Here is a 21,602-nt window from a genome sequence, read left to right on the forward strand (position 1 = left end):
TATGATGAGTTCTAGGAATGTTATCTCATCTGATGTTGTACAGTATAAAATGGCAGTATGACAACACTCCTATTTCAGTTTACAGAGAAAATCATAAAGTCAGCAAAAACTGAAACGGCCCTTTTTCAGGACCCTGTCTTTCAAAGATAATTCGTGAAAATCCAAACAACAGATCTTCATTGTAAAGGGTTTAAACACTGTTTCCCATGCTTGTTCAAAGAACCATAAACAATTAATGAACACGCACATGTGGAACGGTCGTCAAAACACTAACAACTTACAGATGGTAGGCAATTAAGGTCACAGTTATGAAAACTTAGGACACTAAAGAGGCCTTTCTACTGACTCTGAAAAACACCAAAAGAAAGATGCCCAGGGTCCCTGCTCATCTGCGTGAACGTGCCTTAGGCATGCTGCAAGGAGGCATGAGGACTGCAGATGTGGCCAGGGCAATAAATTGCAATGTCCGTACTGTGAAAAGCCTAAGACAGCGTTACAGGGAGACAGGACAGACAGCTGATTGCCCTAGCAGTGGCAGACCACGTGTAACAACACCTGCACAGGATCGGTACATCCGGAAAATCACACCTGTGTGACAGGTACAGGATAGCAACAACAACTGCTTGAGTTACACCAGGAACGCACAATCCCTCCATCAATGCTCAGGCTGTCTGCAATAGGCTGAGAGAGGCTGGACTGAGGGCTTGTAGGCCTGTTGTAAGGCATGTCCTCACCAGCAACAACGTCGCCTATGGGCACAAACCCACTGTCGCTGGACCAGACAGGACTGGCAAAAGTGCTCTTCACTGATGAGTCGCAGTTTTGTCTCACCAGGGGCGACGGTCAGATTTGCGTTTATCGTTGAAGGAATGAACATTACACTCTGGAGTGGGATCGATTTGTAGGTGGAGGGTCCGTCATGGCCTGGGGTAGTGTGTCACAGTATCATCGGACTGAGCTTGTTGTCATTGCAGGCAATCTCAACACTGTGTGTTACAGGGAAGACATCCTTGTCACTCATGTGGTACCTTTCCTGCAGGTTCATCCTGACATGACCCTCCAGCATGACAATGCCACCAGCCATACTGCTCGTTCTGCGCGTGATTTTCTGCAAGACAGGAGTGTCAGTGTCCTGCTATGGCCAGTGAAGAGCTCGGATCTCAATCCCATTGAGCACGTCTGGGACCTGTTGGATTGGAGGGTGAGGACTAGGGCTATTCCCCCCAGAAATGTCTGGGAACTTGCAATTGCCTTGGTGGAAGAGTGGGGTAACATCTCACAGCAAGAACTGGCAAATCTGGTGCAGTCCATGAGGAGGAGATACACAGCAGTACTTAATGCAGCTGGTGGCCACACCAGATACTAACTGTTACTTTTGATTTTGACCCCACCTTTGTTCAGGGACACATTATTCAATTTCTGTTAGTCACATATCTGTGGAACTTGTTCAGTTTATGTCTCAGTTGTTGAATCTTGTTATGTTCATACAAATATTTACACATGTTAAGTTTGCTGAAAATAAACACAGTTGACAGTGAGGACATTTCTTTTTTTGCTGAGTTTATCTACCCACTAAGTACACAAAGTACTGTACCTCAACACATTCAATAGCCTTAAACCATAAGTTCAAGTGCAGTATTAAATTATGCACTAATATCACATTTTGTGCTGTGTTTTATCCTCACAATCTGATTTTTGGTAAAATAAACTCAACTATCCCTCAATGGTAACATAAAAACTAGAAAAGCCCATTGCATGTATTCTATTGTTTCTAGGTATTTCTGTCTTTCCACTTACCAGTATGTTGTTTTAAGGTCTAGTGAATCAGTACCAAGTTCCAGTGTATCATCATGTAAATCTCCTGTTTAGTTTCACTTCCCTACAGCTATGTCATTACCCCTTGCTTTGTTTGTTTCTCTCTGTTTGTTTCTCTCTCCTCCTCCTCCTCCCTGCTCTTCCTCATCTTCCTTCTCCTCCTTCCTCCTCACCATCCTCTTCCTCCTCCTCCCCCTCTCGAGTGGCGCAGTGATCTAAGGTACTGCATCTCAGTGCTAGAGACGTCACTACAGACCCTGGTTTGATTCCAGGCTGTATCACAACATGCTGTGGGAGTCCCTTAGGGCAGCGCACAATTGGCCCAGCGTTGTCCAGGTTTGGCTGGGGTAGGCCACCATTGTAAATAAGAATTTGTTCTTAAGTGACTTGCCTAGTTAAATAAAATGTAAATCAATTCCTCCTCCTTCTCCTACAAAACTCACTCAATGAAAGAAAAGAAGCGTGGTTAGCCACATTTTCAGAATCGTTTTATCTGTGAATGTGTTAGGCCTTAAAGTCTACTACTTGAAGTATGTGTTTACATATTGAACCAATGTATGTATTTTTATTGATTACTATTTTAAGTTTATTATATTGTACATTTTTTATTTGACAGTATACTGTAGTGCAGGGTGGGTTTCCATAGTCAATGTTATCCTTTCTATAATAAACACAATCCAGTCATTACACTGATCTGATTTCTAATATTGTGGTATTAATTATGATGCCTATGTCTAATCCTTCTCCCCTCATTAATTATGATCATAGGATGGCGGGTAGCCTAGTGGCTAAGACTGTTGTGCCTGTAAACAAAAGGCTCAAATCCCTTAGCCGACTAAGGGAAAAATATGGCTATATGCCCTGTATTCTGTCACAACTTAATATTTTTTTTTGCCACTAGTGGGAGATAATATACCACTCAGACTGAGATGTCATGTTCTATTCTTTTTTCCAAATTCAACCTAGCAGCGACCTCATGCGACTGATATTCCTGACATGCGCATTACAAACTGCAATCTGACCACAGAATCGGAAAAGAACGACAGCAAAGACAAGACCACAATGGGACAGCGCCGGGTGATTTTATCAAATTTATCAAAAATCCCTTACAAGACGTCCAACAGGAGTAGAAAAACGCAATCGATACGCATTTAAGGACTTGAAGTGGATCAGATACACACAGAACGAGCCGAACGACGAAAAGTCAATAGTTTTTTCTAAGGGAGGAAGTTTATTGTGGCGAAGGAAATATAATAGACCGGGTAGGCAGGGTGGGTCTGCGGAAAGCAGCCAGAGCGGGGTACAGTCAGAATACAAACTCACCCACCCAGCCAGACATGGAGGAGTTCGGGTCAGCGTTGGAAAAGAATGTGACCGATTTAACGGTTATGGACGTGTATGACATAGCCGCGGTAGTGGGCCAAGAGTTTGAGAGGATCATTGATCAGTACGGCTGTGAGGCTCTGTCCAGGCTCATGCCCAAAGTAGTGCGGGTGCTGGAAATCGTGGAGGTGATGGTCAGTAGGAACAGCATCAGCCCGGAGACAGATGAGCTGAGGCTGGAGCTGGATAAACTACGGCTGGAGAGGATGGACCGGCTGGAGAAAGAGAAGAAACACAAGAAGGTCACAATTATCTTATACAGGATGAGATAAATCATAGGCCTGAGATTAATAATAGGGGTAGTTGTTACCAAACGTAGCCTAATTTAAAACAGCAGGCCTAATAATAGGCAAAATAGCCTAATAATTTAAGGTGAAGATATGACAATACTGGTAACAAAAAAATAGAAAAGAAAGAAAGAAAACAAATAGAAAGAACAGAAAGAGAAGGCAAATCATTTGCCATCATGAGAATAATGCAATTACATTGTTATAACAATAACTTTGAAAAGTGTACTAGGCATTTTGAATAGTTGGCCGATAGTATATATTAAATATAATTGAAAATCTAACCACTGATATACCCCCTCTAAAATATGAATCTGACATTAATGACAACTTGATTGACTGTGGATAGGCTACATTGTTACATTTCACTTCTTGTATTGCTATGTGTGGGCTGTTATGTCACAGAAATATGAAAAAAAAATATATATATATATATATATGTTGTTGAATATATAGGGTCACAGCACAACTCTTCACTTTTTAAAATTTTATTTATTTCACCTTTATTTAACCAGGTAGGCCAGTTGAGAACAGGTTCTCATTTACAACTGCGACCTGGCCAAGATAAAGCAAAGCAGTGCGACAAAAACAACAACACAAAGTTACACATGGGATAAACAAAACAGTCAATTAGACAATAGAAAATCTGTATACCATGTGTGCAAATGAAGTAAGGAGGTAAGGCATTAAATAGGCCATAGTGGCAAAGTAATTACAATTTAGCAATTGACACTGGAGTGATAGATGTGCAGGTGTTGGCTTTGGGGAGCGCGTGCTACGGGTGGGTGCTGCTATGGTGACCAGTGAGCTGAGATAAGGCAAAGCTTTACTTATTTGGCGACAAATATGTAGCAAGGACCAGCCGACGAGAGCGTACAGGTCGCAGTGGTGGGTAGTATTTGGGGCTTTGGCGACAAAACGGATGGCACTGTGATAGACTGCATCCAATTTGCTAGTAGGTCTATAACATGTCACATTTACATGAAACCTATATCTCTATCCCTAGTTATGTTCCTCTGCCCTGGGCCCAAGCCCGTAGGGGGCCCAGGGGCAGAATTAATATTATATATGTATAAAAAATACATTACTGGAACCACAGGAGCTGGGTCTCAAATTTTCAAAATAAACCAGAGAGCTTAACTTAGCCACAGAGGATCAATAGCTTCTCTATAAAAAAACAAGTTTTAAGTTTTATCACAAGCGCATACAGGTGACTGGAAAAATAAAGGAAACGCCAACAGAAGCTTTAATGCGCCAATGAGTGGTCCTAAACCATGCCAGGAAGATGCACCTCACACTAGAGGTCGACCGATTAATCGGAATGGCTGATTAATTAGGGCCGATTTCAATTTTTCATAACAATCGGAAATCGGTATTTTTGGACACCGTTTTGGCAGATTTATTTATTTATATATACATTTTTTACACCTTTATTTATTTAACTAGGCAAGTCAGTTAAGAACACATTCTTATTTTCAATGACGGCCTAGGAACGGTGGGTTAACTGCCTTGTTCAGGAGCAGATCAACAGATTTTTACCTTGTCAGCTCGGGGTTTCAATCTTGCAACCTTACAGTTAACTAGTCCAACGCTATAACCACCTGCCTCATTGCACTCCACAAGGAGCCTGCCTGTTATGCGAATGCAGTAAGAAGCCAAGGTAAATTACTAGCTAGCATTAAATGTATCTTATAAAAAACTATCAATCAAGGGGTGGCAGGGTAGCCAAGTGGTTAGAGCATTGGACTAGTAAAATAAAGGTAAAAAAAATCATAATCACTAGTTAACTACACATGGTTGATGATATTACTAGTTTATCTAGCGTGTCCTGCGTTGCATATAATCGGTGCGCATTTGCAAAAAAGGACTGTCGTTGCTCCAACGTGTGCCTAACCATAAACATCAATTCCTTTCTTAAAAACAATACACAAGTATATATTTTTAAACCTGCATATTTAGTTAATTATTACCTGCTAACATTAATTTATTTTAACTAGGTAAATTGTGTCGCTTCTCTTGCAACAGAGTCAGGGTATATGCAGCAGTTTGGGCCACCTGGCTCGTTGCGAACTGTGTGAAGACTATTTCTTCCTATCAAAGACAGCCAACTTCGCCAAACGGGGGATGATTTAACAAAAGCGCATTTACGAAAAAAGCACAAGCGTTGCACGACTGTAGCTAACCATAAACATCAATGCCTTTCTTAAAATCAATACACAGAAGTATATATTTTTAAACCTGCATATTTAGCTAAAAGAAAACCAGGTTAGCAGGCAATATTAGCCAGGTGTCACTTCTTCTTGTGTCACTTCTCTTGCGTTCATTGCACGCAGAGTCAGGGTATATGCAACAGTTTGCTCCCTCTGCTGTTTCCTGAAGTTCATGATCATCTCCTTTGTTTTTTTGACATTGAGTGAGAGGTTATTTTCCTGACACCACACTCCGAGGGCCCTCACCTCCTCCCTGTAGGCCGTCTGGTCGTTGTTGGTAACCAAGCCTACCACTGTAGTGTCGTCTGCAAACTTGATGATTGAGTTAGAGGCGTGCATGGCCACGCAGTCATGGGTGAAAAGAGAGTACAGGAGAGGGCTGAGAACGCACCCTTGTGGGGCCCCAGTGTTGAGGATCAGCGGGGTGGAGATGTTGTTTCCTACCTTCACCACCTGGGGGCGGCCCGTCAGAAATTCCAAGACACAGTTGCACAGGGCGGGGTTGAGATCCAGGGTCTTGAGCTTAATGACGAGTTTGGAGGGTACTATGGTATTAAATGCTGAACTGTAGTCAATGAACAGCATTCTTACGTAGGTATTCCTCTTGTCCAGATGGGATAGGCCAGTGTGCAGTGTGATGGCGATTGCATCGTCAGTGGACCTATTGGGGCGGTAAGCAAATTGGAGTGGGTCTAGGGTATCAGGTATGGTAGAGACGATATGCTCCTTGACTCTCAAAGCACTTTGTGATGACAGAAGTGAGTGCAACGGGACGATAGTCATTTAGTTCAGTTACCTTAGCTTTCTTGGGAACAGGAACAATGGTGGCTATCTTGAAGCATGTGGGGACAACAGACTGGGATAGGGATGGATTGAATATGTCCGTGAACACACCAGCCAGCTGGTCTGCGCATGCTCTGAGGCAGCCTTGCGAGGGTTAACACGGCAGCCTTGCGAGGGTTAACACGTTTAAATGTTTTGCTCACGTTGGCCACGGAGAAGGAGAGCCCACAGGCTTTGGTAGCGGGCCGTGTCAGTGGCGCTGTATTGTCCTCAAAGCAAGCAAAGAAGTTGTTTAATTTGTCTGGGAGCAAGACGTTGATGTCCGCAACGGGGCTGGTTTTCTTTTTGTCATCTGTGATCGGGGCGGCAGGGTAGCCTAGTGGTTAGAGCGTTGGACTAGTAACCGGAAGGTTGCAAGTTCAAACCCCCGAGCTGACAAGGTACAAATCTGTCGTTCTGCCCCTGAACAGACAGTTAACCCACTGTTCCTAGGCTGTCATTGAAAATAACAATTTGTTCTTAACTGACTTGCCTGGGTAAATAAAGGTAAAAAAAAAAATTGACTGTAGACCCTGCCACATACGTCTTGTGTTTGAGCCGTTGAATTGCGACTCTACTTTGTCTCTATACTGATGATTTGCATGTTTGATTGCCTTGCGGAGGGAATAGCTACACTGTTTGTATTCGGTCATGTTTCCAGTCGTCTTGCCATGATTAAAAGCGGTGGTTCGCACTTTCATTTTTGCGCGAATGCTGCCATCAATCCACGGTTTATGGTTAGGAAATGTTTTAATAGTCACAGAGGGTACGACATCTCTGATGCACTTGCTAATAAGTTAGCGTATACTTCAATGTTGTTGCCTGAGGCTATCTGGAACATATCTCAGTCCATGTGATCGAAGCAATCCTGAAGAGTGGAATCCAATTGGTCAGACCAGCGTGGGACAGAACGGAGCACGGGCGTTTCCTGTTTTAGTTTCTGTCTATAGGCTTGGAGCAACAAAATGGAGTCATGGTCAGATTTGCCGAAAGCAGGGCGGGGGAGGGCTTTGTATGCATCGCGGAAGTTAGAGTAGCAATGATCCAGAATGCTAGCAGCCTGTGTCGCGCATTCAATATGCTGATAGAATTTAGGAAGTCTAGTTCTCAGGTTAGCTTTGTTAAAATCCCCGGTTATAATAAATGCAGCCTCAGGACGTATGGAAAGGCTGTATGTAAAGGCAGGATGTATGTAAAGGCAGCCTCAGGATGTGTGGTATCCAGTTTACATAGAGTCAAGTGAAGTTCTTTAAGGGCAGACAAGGTATCTCTGTGTGTGTGTGTGTGTGTGTGTGTATGTTAACTCTATGTGTGTGTATGTGTGTGTGTGTGTGTGTGTAGGAGTTGGAGCTGGTAGAAGATGTATGGCGAGGGGAGGCCCAGGACCTGTTGTCTCAGATCGCTCAACTTCAGGAAGAGAACAAGACTCTTCTCACTAACATGTCCATCAAAGATCCCATGAGTGAAGAGGACCTACAGAGGCATGAAGGTACTCAACCCTAAACCCCTCACTCTACACCCTGGACTCTTAACCCACACATGCATTATTACTTTAAATGTTTATCTGGTACTGTCTCAAAACTTAATGAGAAGTCACATCAACTCCATTTAAGTTATGATAACAAATGAACTTCTTTAAAATTGTTTTTAAAATCAGTGTTTTTGCATGTACATTGAGTGATTGATTAATCGTATACTAAACTAATCCAATCATTTAGTTAGATTTTTTGCACCCGTTACTGAAAATGTTGTTCCAGTTTATATGGCTTAGGTTGCCTGCTCACACTGCTCCTAAACATGTCAGTCATTATGAATGCAGGTTTCAGGTCAATCAACATTGAAACTGTTGGATATCCTAACTTCAGCTGGACACTAATAGGAATTACACATCACTTTGAAAGCCAATATAATGTGACTTGCACTTGGGGTTGCTTAACTCTGGTAAATCTTCCATGTTTTCCAGAAATTGCGGTTGGATTATTCCTGGAAATCCTTTGTGGGATTTTTTTTATTTTTAATATGGGAATTTCAATAAAGTTACCAGAATTTTGTAGGCCTGATGTGGCCTGTAAACCATGAGTTTCAGGCCACTGTAGTAGGGTTATGTAACGGTTGACGTCGGTGGAAGAAGGAGAGGACCAAAGCACAGCGTGGTTCGTGTTCATCTTGATTTAATAATAATAAAAAAACTGAACACTTCAAATTACAAAACAACAAACGAAACAATTATATCTAGTGCAGACACACAAAGACTGAAAACAACCACCCACAAACCCCAACAGAAAACAGGCTACCTAAATATGGTTCCCAATCAGAGACAATGACTAACACCTGCCTCTGATTGAGAACCATATCAGGCCAAACAAGAAACCCCACATAGAAACAGAAAACATAGACTGCCCACCCAACTCACGCCCTGACCACACTAAAACAAAAAATACAAAAGGACTATGGTCAGAACGTGACAGGTAAAGCTTGGCCTCAAAGTAAGACTTTATGAGATATGAATGTATTGTGTTTATTGAGTTTAATTCTAATGATAACATTCACCTAGGAACTCACTTTGACTGAGAATGAACGAATTGAACAACCATGGCTCTGTCACTAACAAATACAGTCATGGGTGGTAACTACAATTCAGTTGAAAAGGCAAGACACACTGGGAAATTATATTGGGAGACATTACTCAAACATTTTAAGCTGTTACAACTTAAATCTGGACCCCCTACAGGGTCACAGTGACTCTATCAGTTTGAGTAATGACTACAAAATCATATATTAAACGATACAGTATATTAAATGCAACAGGTTTCCTCAAAAGTGTTTAGTAATGGGGCACATTTGGTTTACAGTGCACACACAATAACAATATTGAAAGAATGTGGGTTACACATACATACTATACAAACACCCTCAGAACAGCCTCAATTTGTCAGGGCATGGACTCTACAAGGGGTTGAAAGCATTCCACGGGATGCTGGCCCATGCTGACTCCAAAACATCCCACAGTTGTCCTTTGGGTGGTGTACCATTCTTGATACAAACTGGAAACTGTTGAGTGGGAAAAACCCAGCAGCGTTGCAGTTCTTGACACACTCAAACAGGTGCACCTGACACCTACTACCATACCCTGTTCAAAGGCACTTAAATGTTTTGTCTTGTCCATTCACCATCTGAATGACACACATACACAATCAATGTCTCAATTGTCTCAAGGCTTAAAAATCCTTCTTTAACCTGTCTCCTCCCCTTCATCTACACTGATTGAGGTGAGTGGGATCGTAGCTTTCACCTGGATTCACCTGCTCAGTCTGTCATGGAAGTAGTAGGTGTTCCTAATGTTTTGTACACTCAATGTACACCGTCGCTCCCTCGCTCTCTCTCTCTCACACACACACACACACACACACACACACACACACACACACACACACACACACACACACACACACACACACACACACACACACACAAAGGAGGCCTTCTCTGTGTTTGAGGCTGAGCCAGTCTCATCACTGCATGAGTGGCTCTGTTGTGATGTCACAGAGGGGATACAGTCCCCCTGACGCACACACACACACACACACACACACACATACAAGAAGACGGACAGACCACCCTCAGTGTTCCGTACACCTGCTAGACACACACACACTGCATAATCATGCTTCACGCACACGTAAGTCTCCACAAAGTCCACTCCACCTGCTCAGTGAGTCCTGACTGAAGTTTAAAATTCTTGCTTCCTCCATCGTTTATATTCAGGGCTGTGTCAGCCAGGGGTACGCAGTGTCTGTGTCAGAGAAATCAGGTGTGTGTGCTGTTTTCTATTTTAAACCTAGTCAGGCTCACAGACAGGAACTCCGCTGCTGTGCTCATATTCACTTGATGTATTCTCCCATGCAGTTCAACATGTGTACACATAACACACACAGGGTATTCATGTTGTTCTAACTTGGTTCCTTTCTCCTGTGTCTTGGCTGCCAGGCCTTTATATTGTTCCTCTATACTTACCCCTCTCTGCTCTGCATCTCAGGTTGTCAGATCTGATGTTGATTTGTTGCGTTGCCAGGTATGTCGGAGCGGGAGCGTCAGGTGATGAAGAAGCTGAAGGAGGTAGTGGACAAGCAGAGAGACGAGATCCGAGCCAAAGACCGCGAGCTCACGCTCAAGAATGAGGACGTTGAGGCAGTAAGGGCGGCGGGATGGGTGCTTGCTTGGGGTGGAAGTTGTCCCTCCCTATACATAGACCTAAGATCAGCTAACCCTTCCCCAATTCTACCCTTAGCCATTAGGAGGGAGAACACAAAGCTGACCTTAAGTCAGTGGTCAGGGGTCAGGGACTCCTTGTAGGGTGTGGGGAATCTGTTTATTTATTCAAGTGTATTGATTTGATGGATCAATTAACTCTCTTCTCTCTCTTTTTCTGTTTCCCTCTTTATTACATCCTCCTGTACTTGTTCTCTCTCTGTGACCCGCTCTCTGTTCTGCCTGTCCCCTAACTCTCTCTCACACTTCTTCTCATTTCTCCCCCCTCTATCTCTATCTCCACCCCATCCATCCATATCCCTGCATCTCCCTTCCCCTCCAACCTCTTTCTAGCTCCAGCAGCAGCAGTCTCGTCTGATGAAGATCAACCATGACCTGCGCCATAAGATCTCTGTGGTGGAAGCTCAAGGGAAAGCCCTCATTGAGCAGAAGGTTCCAAGCCTTTAGGATGTGTAATACATATTGTTTTTCCAACTGTATTTGCAAAACAAAAGAGTTCAGAATTATTTTAAAAATGTATTATATTTGTATGTTTAAGGTAGAACTGGAGGCGGGAGCTCAGGCACGGGTACAGGAAATGGGATCACTCCGGCAGGAAGTTACGCGTTTAAGGGAGCGACTGCAAGGAGACATGCCCCCTCAGGGTCCAGAGGTGCCTCCTCCCCAGCTCCCATCCCCTGCACAGGTAATAACAACACCTGCTCAGGTCGCACAAACCCAGCCAGGCACAGCTACACAGGAAACACTCACCTGCACATGTAACTATACAGTTTATACAGGCAGACATCCTCCCAGCAGACCCAGGTGCTACATTATAACCCTGGCAGCCTCTGGCAGAGTCACACGCAGTGTGCTGGTATTCTCTTTTCTTTCCACATCTATGAGAGTATCTTTGCAGCCTGAGTTAATTTATAGCAGTCTGACTCACAGCCTGTAGAGTCTGGCTGTAGCTAGTGAGTCAGGGAGCATGGAGTCTCTGCCTCATCGGAAAACATGACCTAGCTATCATAAGAGGGGTTGGAGGTGGAGGGAGGGGGCCAGGACAGAAATAGCCTTCCTCCCTTCTACCCCTCCACAGTCAGCCAACCAGCCAGCCAACCAGCCAACCAGAGGGATATAAAAAGAGACAGAATGGCAGCCAGAAAATTCAGGACAGCTAAAAGTGACCTGACAATGACCTGTATAGTCACCAAATGGGTTCACTGGTAGTCAAATTAAACACTGATTTTTCACAGACTTCATACAGCAAGTGTAACACGTACACTGAGTGGACAAAACATTATGAACACCTGCCCTTTCCATGACATAGACTGACCAGGTGAATCCAGGTGAAAGATGTGATCCCTCACGGATGTCATTTATTAAATCACATTCAATCAGTGTAGACGAAGGGGAGGAGGCAGGTTAAAGAAGGACTGTTAAGCCTTGAGACAATTTAGACATGGATTGTGTTTGTGGGTCACTCAGAGGGTGAATGGGCAAGACAAAAGATTGAAGTGCCTTTGAATATAGTATGGTAGTAGGTGTCAGGTGCACCGGTTTGTGTACCTCAAGAACTGCAACACTGCTTGGTTGCAATAGTTTTCCATGTGTATCAAGGATGGTCCACCACCCAGAACATCCAGTCAACTTGACACAACTGTGGGAAGCATTGGAGTCAACATGGGCCAGCATCCCTGTGGAAATCTTTCGACACCTTGTAGAGTCCATGCTCTGACAAATTGAGGCTGTTCTGAGGTGCTGTGCAACTCAATATTTAGGAAGGTGTTCTTAATGTGTTGTACTCACTTGTACACTCATCACCCACAATACTCTGCAGTACGATTTATGTTTTCACTTTCCTTTTACAATGTCTGTAAGAATTTTCTAGAGAGATTTGATCTCAGACTAACCTGGATAAAAAAAGGTACAATAACTCCCCCAGCCTGGTATTCCCTCCTCAGAGGCGGGGATTCAGGGTGTGGGCTGGCCCGAACCAGACAGACACTACCCCCCAGAGCTGCGGTTGGGGCATTACGATCCTGCCCCGCGTCTCCCGTCCCTGGATGCTGATGAGGATGTAGAGGAAGAGGCAGTGTTGCTATGGGTAACACCGTAGTGCTAGCTAGCTAGCCGCCCCCAGAATGGTGTGTTTGTCGTGACCTCTAACCTTTGCACCGCCACCGTCCCCCTAAACAGTGTTCTATAGATGCTGATTTAGCTAGAGAACAGAGTGCTGCCTGGGTGACCGGTCAAGGACTGTGTTTTTGATCCAGCAAACCTTGGTAGTTCAGCATGTGAGTCAGTGGACCCTTTTCCCTAACTAAACTTTACCACATAAGTGTGTGTTTGAGAGTAAGATGAAGAGTGAGGGATTGTGTATGGACAGTATGTGTTGGAGTGTGCATATGCATACGTTACAGTCAGTGTGTGTGTCGGGGAAGGATATATACAGTATATATATACAGTACCAGTCAAAAGTTTGGACACACCTACTCATTCACAGGTTTTCCTTTATTTTTACTATGTTCTACATTGTAGAATAATAGTGAAGACATCAAAACTATGAAATAACACATATGGAATCATGTAGTAACTAAAAAGGTGTTAAACAAGTCTAAATATATTTTATATTTGAGATTCTTCAAAAGTAGCCACCCTTTGCCTTTGCAAACTCTTGGCATTCTCTCAACCAGCTTCATGAGGTAGTCACCTGGAATGCTTTTCCAACAGTCTTGAAGGAATTCCCACATATGCTGAGCACTTTTTGGCTGCTTTTAATTCACTCTGCTGTCCAACTCATCCCAAACCACCTCAATTGGGTTGAGGTTGGGTGATTGTGGAGGCCAGATCATCTGATGCAACATTTCATCACTTGCCTTCTTGGTCAAATAGCACTTACACAGCCTGGAGGTGTGTTGGGTCATCGTCCTGTTGAAAAACAAATGATAGTCCCACTAAGAGCAAACCAGGTGGAATGGCGTATCGCTGCAAAATGCTCTGGTAGCCATGCTGGTTAAGTGTACCTTGAATTCTAAATAAAGTGTGTCACCAGCAAAGCACCACCACACCTCATCCATGCTTCATGGTGGGAACTCCACAGGTGGAGATCAGCCGTTCACATACTCTGCGTCTCACAAAGACACAGCAGTTGGAACCCAAAATCTCCCATTTGGACTCAACAGCCTAAAGGACAGATTTCCACCAGTCTAATGTCCATTGCTCGTGTTTCTTGGCCCAAGCAAAAGTCTTCCTTTTATTGGTGTCCTTTAGTAGTGGGTTCTTTGTATCAATTTGACCATGAAGACCTGATTCACGCAGTCTCCTCTGAATAGTTGAGGATGAGATGTGTCTGTTACTTGAACTCTGTGAAGCAATTCTTTGGGCTGTAATCTGAGGTGCAGTTAACTCTAATGAATGAACTTATCCTCTGCAGCAGAGGTAACCATAACTTCCTTTCCTGTGGTGGTCCTCATATTTCATCATAGCGCTTGATGGTTTTTGCGACTGCACTTGAAGAAACTTTCAAAGTTCTTGAAATATTCCGGATTGATTAACCTTCATGTCTTTAAAGTCATGAAGGGCTGTCGTTTCTCTTTGCTTATTTGAGTTGTTCTTGTCATAATATGGACTTGGTCTTTTACCAAATAGGGCTATCTTCTGTATACCAATTCCACAAATGAACTTTTAACAAGGCACACCTGTTAATTGACATGCATTTTAGGTGACTACCTCATGAAGCTGGTTGAGCAAAGCTGTCATCAAGGCAAAGGGTGGCTACTTTAAAGAATCTCAAATATATTTTGTTTGTTTAATACTTTTTTGGTTACTACATGATTCCATGTGCTATTTCATAGTTTTGATGTCTTCACAATTATTCTACAATATAGAAAATAGTAAAAATAAAGAAAAACCATTGAATGAGCAGGTGTGTCCAAACTTTTGCCAGCTACTGTACATGCACAGTGTGTATGTGGGAGTGTGTGTGTGCTCCTGCCTGCAGTTCTACTACCCCAGTTTGAACACCCTAAATGTTGATTTTGATGGCACAGAGCATGTGTGAATTAAGTGTCCCTCTACCAACTATGTCTGTGTGTGTGTGTGTGTGTGTGTGTGTGTGTGTGTGTGTGTGTGTGTGTGTGTGTGTGTGTGTGTGTGTGTGTGTGTGTGTGTGTGTGTGTGTGTGTGTGTGTGTGTGTGTGTGTGTGAGATAACTGGGTCAGACTGTACCACTGCAGCTGTCGCATCTAATCATAGACTGCACTGACACCCCATGGACTAGTTCAGTCCCTTCCCTTTCATCTGCAATGGCAAAGTATGTAGTTGGCACCAACAGAACTTAGAGCATTAGAATGTTAGTTTAGCCAGTCATGATAATAGCATGACTGGTTGTTCATGCCTCTTTTTTTCACGCTTCATTTGCTACACAGTGACTTGCTAAAAGACTGTTTGCTGCATGACTGACCTCTGTTGGTTGCAAGCAATGAGTTAGTCTGAAGCTCAGTATCTGAGGTAAGGAAGGAAGGCAGGAAGGAGAGAAGGGTGCATTGCCTAAGTATTGTAACAGGGCCCAGGGTCTGACCTACAGTTCTCTTCCTGTGCCACCAGGAGGCGATGTGTGATCAGGACACACCTGCTCTGTTTCAACATTTTACCAAGGTATCCCTTCTTTCTTCTATTCCTTCCTTTCCTGCCCTCCTCTCTTCCTTTCATCATCCCATGATGTAATGTGGCTGTCCCCCACTAGGAGGCACTATGTGATGAGGAGGTGGACGGCCTGGACCAGAAGGATCCCAACAGGCCCCGGTTCACACTACAGGAGCTGAGAGACGTTCTGCATGAGAGGAACGAGCTCAAGTCCAAAGTGTTCGTGCTGCAGGAGGAGGTCGCCTACTACAAAAGGCAGCCATCATTATTTTTACCATACAAACAGAACATGTTTAGAAAAATATAAACAATCAGATGAGATTATCACAGTTTGTCAGGTTTAATTTAAGAAGTTAAAAGTGAACAATATTGACAATGCTGATGATGATGATGGTAGTGGAGTGATGACTGTTCTTCCTCTCTCCAGTGAAGAGGTGGAGGATGAGACCGGGCCTCCCACTCCTTCCCCATCCCCCGAACAGCTGAGGGCACGGCCTCGACACAACGCACAGCCTGAGTCAGGAATCAAACGCCTGTACGTACCAATCACACAGATACACTGGATACCTTTAACATATCGCATTTATGCTCCTGGTCAACTAAATCAGCATGTGTGGTTTAAAGTAACCACCATCTGGCAACAACACCAGTAACATGGCTACATCTCACAGCAGAAGAATATAAATGAAATGGGCTGTGGTTGATGTGGTCCCTCTCCCTCTGTCTCTCTCTCTCTGCTTGCCTCTTTGTGAATGTCTGTATGTGCTTGTGCGGGTATACGCGTGTGTGTATTTATACATGTGTATGTGTGTGTGTGTGTGTATGTGTGTACCTCTGTGTGACAGGATCTTCACAGCCATAATGCCGATGGTGGCGGCTGGGTTGATTCCAGATGACCCCACTTTACAGCCAATCAGACGTCTCATATCCCTTGTACGACCCCTGTCATTGGTTGGCCTCTGTGTCACTCACTGTCTTAGCTAACACCCCCCCCATCCAATGCTTTTATTCATGTGGCCAGGAGTTTTCTTACCTTGTGATCTAACCAGTAAAAACTCTGGGCCCTGTTTATCGGACCTGCATGGACCCTCCCACCCCTTGTAGGTGTTTGTATTCTGATTGGCTGATTGTGGGGATATCTAAATCACTGTCCAGTGTGAAGATGGTAGATCATTAGAATCAGCCAATCAGAATAGGATGTTTATTCACTCCCGTTTCCAATTCACTAACAGATTTGTATAAAACTTTTGCTTTTGCTCTGCTCCTGTTGCTTTGTGCTCTAACCCAGATGCACTTTCAGTCTCCACTCATAACTCACTAGGTAGAAATCACAGGAGGTTGGTGGCACCTTAAATGAGGTGGACGGGCTCATGGTAATGGCTGAAGCAGAATAGGTGGAATGGCAGCAAATACATCAAACACATGAGCCATCCATTAGTTCCTTTCCTGCCATTATTATGAGCCGTCCTCCCCTCAGCAGCCTCCACTGGTAGAAATGCATCTCACTTCTATGTATTTTAACAGTTATAACCAGGACTCTAAATAATATGTCTGGAGAACATAAAGGAACAATGACGCTGAGTAGTGAAGTCCACTTTTTTGTCTCTCTTTCTCTCTGTCCTTCTCGACTCTTCCCTCCTCTGTTCTTCCTTGCTTCCTCTTCTCTCCCAGGTTTAGCTTCTTCTCTCGTGACAAGAGGCGGAACTCCCAGCGGAATGCACAGTTTGATGACAGCTTCAGCTCGTGGGCGGGGAATGATGAGGTGTACACGGAACAGGCCCAGGAAGCTTTGCAGCACATGTAGTGATTGGACAGCGTTTGATGATGTCACTCAGAACTCTTTCCCAGTAATGTTGCAATGCACTTAAAGGCATCGTAAAGGTTAGCTTATTGCACAGTACGAAACACCTACAGCTCAGCACAGCCATCCACCTACTGAAATACATACTGACACTGAAATACCATCAGCTCTAAGTAACAGAGTCATTCAGCCAGCATCTAGAGTAGTGAAACCTAACCACCCTGGCTTTGGCAGTAAAATCCTTGCCTTGCCTTGGGACTGTGCTTAGTGTGCCTGCTGCAGCACAATGGGATTGTGTGACATTTTTGCTTCTAAGTGACAGGAATCACAGAGGGTTGAGGGTGAAGAGGAGCCTTTCTTTATCTCAAAGTGAAACCCACCAGAATTGATGGATGCTCAGAGCGGTTCCCTTTGTGTTAGAACAGGCAGGGCGTGTGAGAGATACACAGAGTCAGGCTTGGAAGGATTGTGGAACGAGGTGACAGGAGAGCGAGATAGAGGAACCACACGAGACACTCCAGATAGAGAATCATGGGACAGACAAAGAAAGAGGAGGGTTCAATCCAGTAAAGAAACCTTGAAGACAAGTGGGCATGTTTTTTTAAATGATTCAAATAATGGTGGCAGTGCTGACCCAGATGTAGTAGGTTCTGAACCATCTTTATACTCCCTTGGCCCTGAGCTAGACCTGTCATGTCCTTTAGAGGCAGCTAGAGAGCACTATGGCTAGGCCCACCTCACCAGCTAAAAAGTGTGTGAAGAGATGTGGTGTTTTTTTTTACAGATCGACCTTGCACATAAATGAATACATTACTGGGTGTTGAGATGAGATTGCCCAATTTAAAGAAAATGTTATGAGTTTATATTTTTCCAGTGGTGAATGAAGCACAGAAGGTTGTAGTTTTACAATGTCTTATGGAAAGACAGTATTTTTGTTTTGAAATTATTTAACTAGATGCTGCTTGCTGCTGCTTTTTTGTTTTCATGACTAGCCAAGTGGTGTACATGAAGCAAGAGACAAAAATATGCAAGTTTGGCTAACTGTATTTGATATATACATGTACATTTTGAATGGGCGCCATGTTGGAACCAAATGTGACAACACAAACTAAAAACACCATTGAGAATGCAAATTTGAATGTCGTTGTGGAATATTTGGTTTAAACATGGATGACAGTTTGCCAAACTCTGTGCTGTGGCTGCAAGATGGTTTGTGAGAAGTAAAATGGTTAGTGTGGATGAGGGAGGTTCTTGATAATGAGTAGTCCTGACTTCAGCAGTCAGGCAGACATAACACCTCAGCCTCACTATGCTAAGAGATCATTAATACTATTACTATGACTGGACAACTTTTCAATCATTTATTTTATGATGCAACTTAATCAAGGCGCAAAACTAGGGCAACACTTATTTGTGACAAAAGGGATTGATAGTCGAGAAAGGTTATATCTTGTCTGGTGGCAACATCACACCAAAATGTACACAAAGGGGAAATAAATACAGAATCTATCCAAACAAGGGAAGATGAGGGAAGATGTCAATATATGCAAGACATCCTTCTTTTGCAACAAACTTTATGGACCCGCTTCACACCAAGTAGATTTCTATTGGAAGGATTTTAAATATGATAAATGTCTCAGTTTTCATACAGCTTGTCTTTTTTTCAGATATGCAAACTCAATAAATACGGTGATCCCCAGAATGTTTCATGTATTATGTCAACATTCTTCAAAATCAGATTGTAAAACAAACTTTATTCACTGCATAAAGAACAACAGGTAGATAATAACACCCTGCTGAGCCAGGCCAGCAGAAGGTTACAGATGACATCACCTGTCCGCACCATCCAGGTGAGAGAAAAAAAGACCAATGTAGTCCACACGTTTTTGTATTACTTGCTCCACCTCACTCTCCACCCATGCATCCTTTCAGATGTCAGAGGAACCACTGAGTTTCATCTCCTGTCTCTGTGTCTGTACTTATCATCCCTGTGTCTTCTGTCATCCTTCCCTCTCCTGTCATCCCGCTCTCTCGTCGACTCCCGCTCATAACTCCTATCCCTCCTCTCTCGGTGGTAGTCCCTTTCTACACCCCTCTCTCTCCCTCTGTCTCGGTCATCTCTCCTCCCCCTACTCCCCCAATCAGTCTCTCTCTCACGGCTCAGGGACCCATCTCTGTAGCGCTCCTCCCTCTCTCCTCCTCTCTCACACTCTCTGCTACCACCACCCCATTCCTGGTTCATGGTGACAGGAAGGTTGATGGGTTTGCGGAAGGGTCTGTCCTTCCCACCAAACCGCAGCTGACCAGACTCCTTCTTGCCCCCCTGCCCTCCGCCCAGCCGACGAGGTACCCATCCCTTCAGGGTCCTCTCCTGCTCGAAGTCCACAAACAACTCACTTTGGTCCACCACTAGTTTGTTGGCGTCTCGCCTCGCCCTGACCACGGACATCTCCTCTTTGTATTCAACAAAGGCATAGCCTTTAGAGAACCCAGTCACTATGTCCCTCACCAGGCGCAGCCGGCGGATATCCCCGTAATTGGAAAACACTTCATTCAGCTTCTCCTCCGTTGTTTGAGGGTTCAAGCGGGCCACGAATAGAGTGAGGAGCGGGTCCCCCACCACGGCTTTGTTGGGTTTGTAGCGGGCGACCATGGCTCTCCAGACGGCCCGGTCATGGGGCTCCACGTCTGTGCCATCGATGCTGCCCGCCTTGAGAGGGTCGTAGACTTTTGCTACTGGACTCCAGTCATTCATAACTCTCTTTCTCTGACACTAAACAATGTGGCTGAAAAAAAACAAATATTTTTAAAAACTGTACATAAAATGTACATTTGTTTGCGACATAGCTACTGATCATTTTTGGGTGAGTCATTACTTACAAGACGTCGCTGCAAGTTGGACACCAGTCGGAATCTAAAGAATTGTGCATCACTCAAAACAGTCCGTGTAGGAAATGTTTTAATTCAGTATGTTCCGGTAAGAAATGTGTCTCAGTAAGGCCTGCGTTCTTCTTCTTCGATATCATGGCGGTCCGCAAACAAACATTTAAAGTACATGCTGCCACCTACTCTGCTGAAATGTACGATCAGTCATGATCTGCCCAATTCTGTACTTCCATGAAAAATACAAGTAAAAACAAAATAAATCGCTACTAACTTCTACCACAACCTCAAAATTCTCTGACATTGAAACTAAGGAATCCTATCTATACTTTTCCCGGCAAAACTTTCTCAAACCTCAGCATCACTGATAAGCTTTTACTTTTTGACCCGCTTTCCTACTGATCAACCTTTTGGCCTTAGTCACTCTGCCTCCCTTATCATTTTCTTTAATATCATCTGTGGACATAGATATTGGGACCACCGTGACGACTTACCTCAAATAAGCTCCAGGTACATTGCTTTTAATCTTCCCATTAAGCTTTTCCATTTGCAGAAGATTCCCTTGCTGAGCCTGGCTGTTACAGATACAGTTATCCTGTGTCTGTGTGTATCCTGTGTGTGTGTTTCTTTTCTCTCCTTCTCCCCTCACAGGTGAAAATCATCACTCCCCAATCAATCATCAATCAGAAGACACACCTCCTCCTATTTCCTGACCTATCACAGTTCCTTCCCCATGGTTTAAAAACCCCATCATTTGTTTGTTCTGGAGCTCAGCTCAGCTCAATCTCTCTGTAAATGCCATGTCTGTAGGTCTCTGTGTTTCACTCTCGCTTTGTGTCTTAACCTCTCTTTTGTTTAAAGCACTTCATAGCACTTTGTCATCACCTGTGAGTATTATTTTTGGTTATGGTATTTGTTTGTTGCTGGTGGGAAAAGGGGGAAACCAAGACAAGTCGCCCATGGGCATACACTACCCGTAGGTGAACTTTGTTAAATACACTAGTTAGAACTGGGCGGACCACCCATTGTATTTTTGGTTAGTTAGTTAGCTGTTGTTAAAGTAGGCTAGTCTAGCTTAGGGGTGTGTTTTTGTATACATTTACATTTAAGTCATTTAGCAGACGCTCTTATCCAGAGCGACTTATTGTTTCTTTCCTTGGGTCCAGCTCAGCCCCTTTTCCTGCTCCCCCCCCCATTACCGTGTGTTTATAAATAAATCTAGAGTTTGACGGTAGATTTCTGTTGTCGTGGTTATTTTGTTCACACTTTTACTTTGTCACAAATTTGCATGAGTTATGTTACGGGTCTCATTATCATCCCCCCTAGACTGTCGGGCCAAAAGGGATTCGTAACACTGGCACTAACTACATATTAACAACCTACCATTTCTAATGAACTGGGCTCTTTCTATACGGCATTAGTTAGACGGATAGGTTGTAAATGAGTCCATGTGATCTCATCAAACCATTCACTCAGACACATTATTACTCTTTTGTCCTACCTTGA

The 21,602-nt window shown here is 43.8% G+C and overlaps 2 protein-coding genes across 6 annotated transcripts; one reads left to right on the forward strand and one right to left on the reverse strand.

Annotated features, from left to right (window-relative positions):
- The first annotated feature begins 2,831 nt into the window (after positions 1–2,831).
- Positions 2,832–18,919, forward strand: LOC118391484 (RILP-like protein 1). Of its 5 annotated transcripts, XM_035782921.2 has the most exons (11): positions 2,832–3,440; positions 7,859–8,006; positions 10,590–10,708; positions 11,120–11,218; positions 11,325–11,471; positions 12,711–12,872; positions 15,374–15,424; positions 15,513–15,667; positions 15,840–15,947; positions 16,258–16,345; positions 17,084–18,919. In XM_035782921.2, the coding sequence occupies exons 1-11, from the start codon at positions 3,153–3,155 to the stop codon at positions 17,087–17,089; spliced, it is 1,371 nt and encodes a 456-aa protein (XP_035638814.1). In that variant the 5' UTR covers positions 2,832–3,152; the 3' UTR covers positions 17,090–18,919. The 5 variants fall into 5 exon arrangements, with proteins under 5 accessions (XP_035638814.1, XP_035638813.1, XP_035638816.1 ...); XM_035782920.1 differs by lacking the exon at positions 16,258–16,345; XM_035782923.1 differs by lacking the exons at positions 15,374–15,424; positions 16,258–16,345.
- A 28-nt stretch (positions 18,920–18,947) lies between these two features.
- Positions 18,948–20,254, reverse strand: snrnp35 (small nuclear ribonucleoprotein 35 (U11/U12)). Its single transcript, XM_035782926.2, has 2 exons — positions 20,094–20,254; positions 18,948–19,999 (listed from the first exon to the last, which is right to left on the reverse strand). The coding sequence occupies exon 2, from the start codon at positions 19,966–19,968 to the stop codon at positions 19,168–19,170; it is 801 nt and encodes a 266-aa protein (XP_035638819.1). The 5' UTR covers positions 19,969–19,999; positions 20,094–20,254; the 3' UTR covers positions 18,948–19,167.
- Positions 20,255–21,602: the final 1,348 nt, after the last annotated feature.

The sequence above is a fragment of the Oncorhynchus keta genome, chromosome 12, assembly GCF_023373465.1.
Source record: "Oncorhynchus keta strain PuntledgeMale-10-30-2019 chromosome 12, Oket_V2, whole genome shotgun sequence".
NCBI lineage: Eukaryota > Metazoa > Chordata > Actinopteri > Salmoniformes > Salmonidae > Oncorhynchus > Oncorhynchus keta.

Coding starts and splice junctions, on each gene's coding strand:
- LOC118391484 (XM_035782920.1), top strand. CDS start 3,153: ATGGAGGAGTTCGGGTCAGCGTTGGAAAAGAATGTGACCGATTTAACG. Junction 3,441..7,858: donor AAGAGAAGAAACACAAGAAG/GTCACAATTATC, acceptor GTGTGTGTGTAG/GAGTTGGAGCTGGTAGAAGA. Junction 12,873..15,373: donor AAGAGGCAGTGTTGCTATGG/GTAACACCGTAG, acceptor CTGTGCCACCAG/GAGGCGATGTGTGATCAGGA.
- snrnp35 (XM_035782926.2), bottom strand. CDS start 19,968: ATGAATGACTGGAGTCCAGTAGCAAAAGTCTACGACCCTCTCAAGGCG.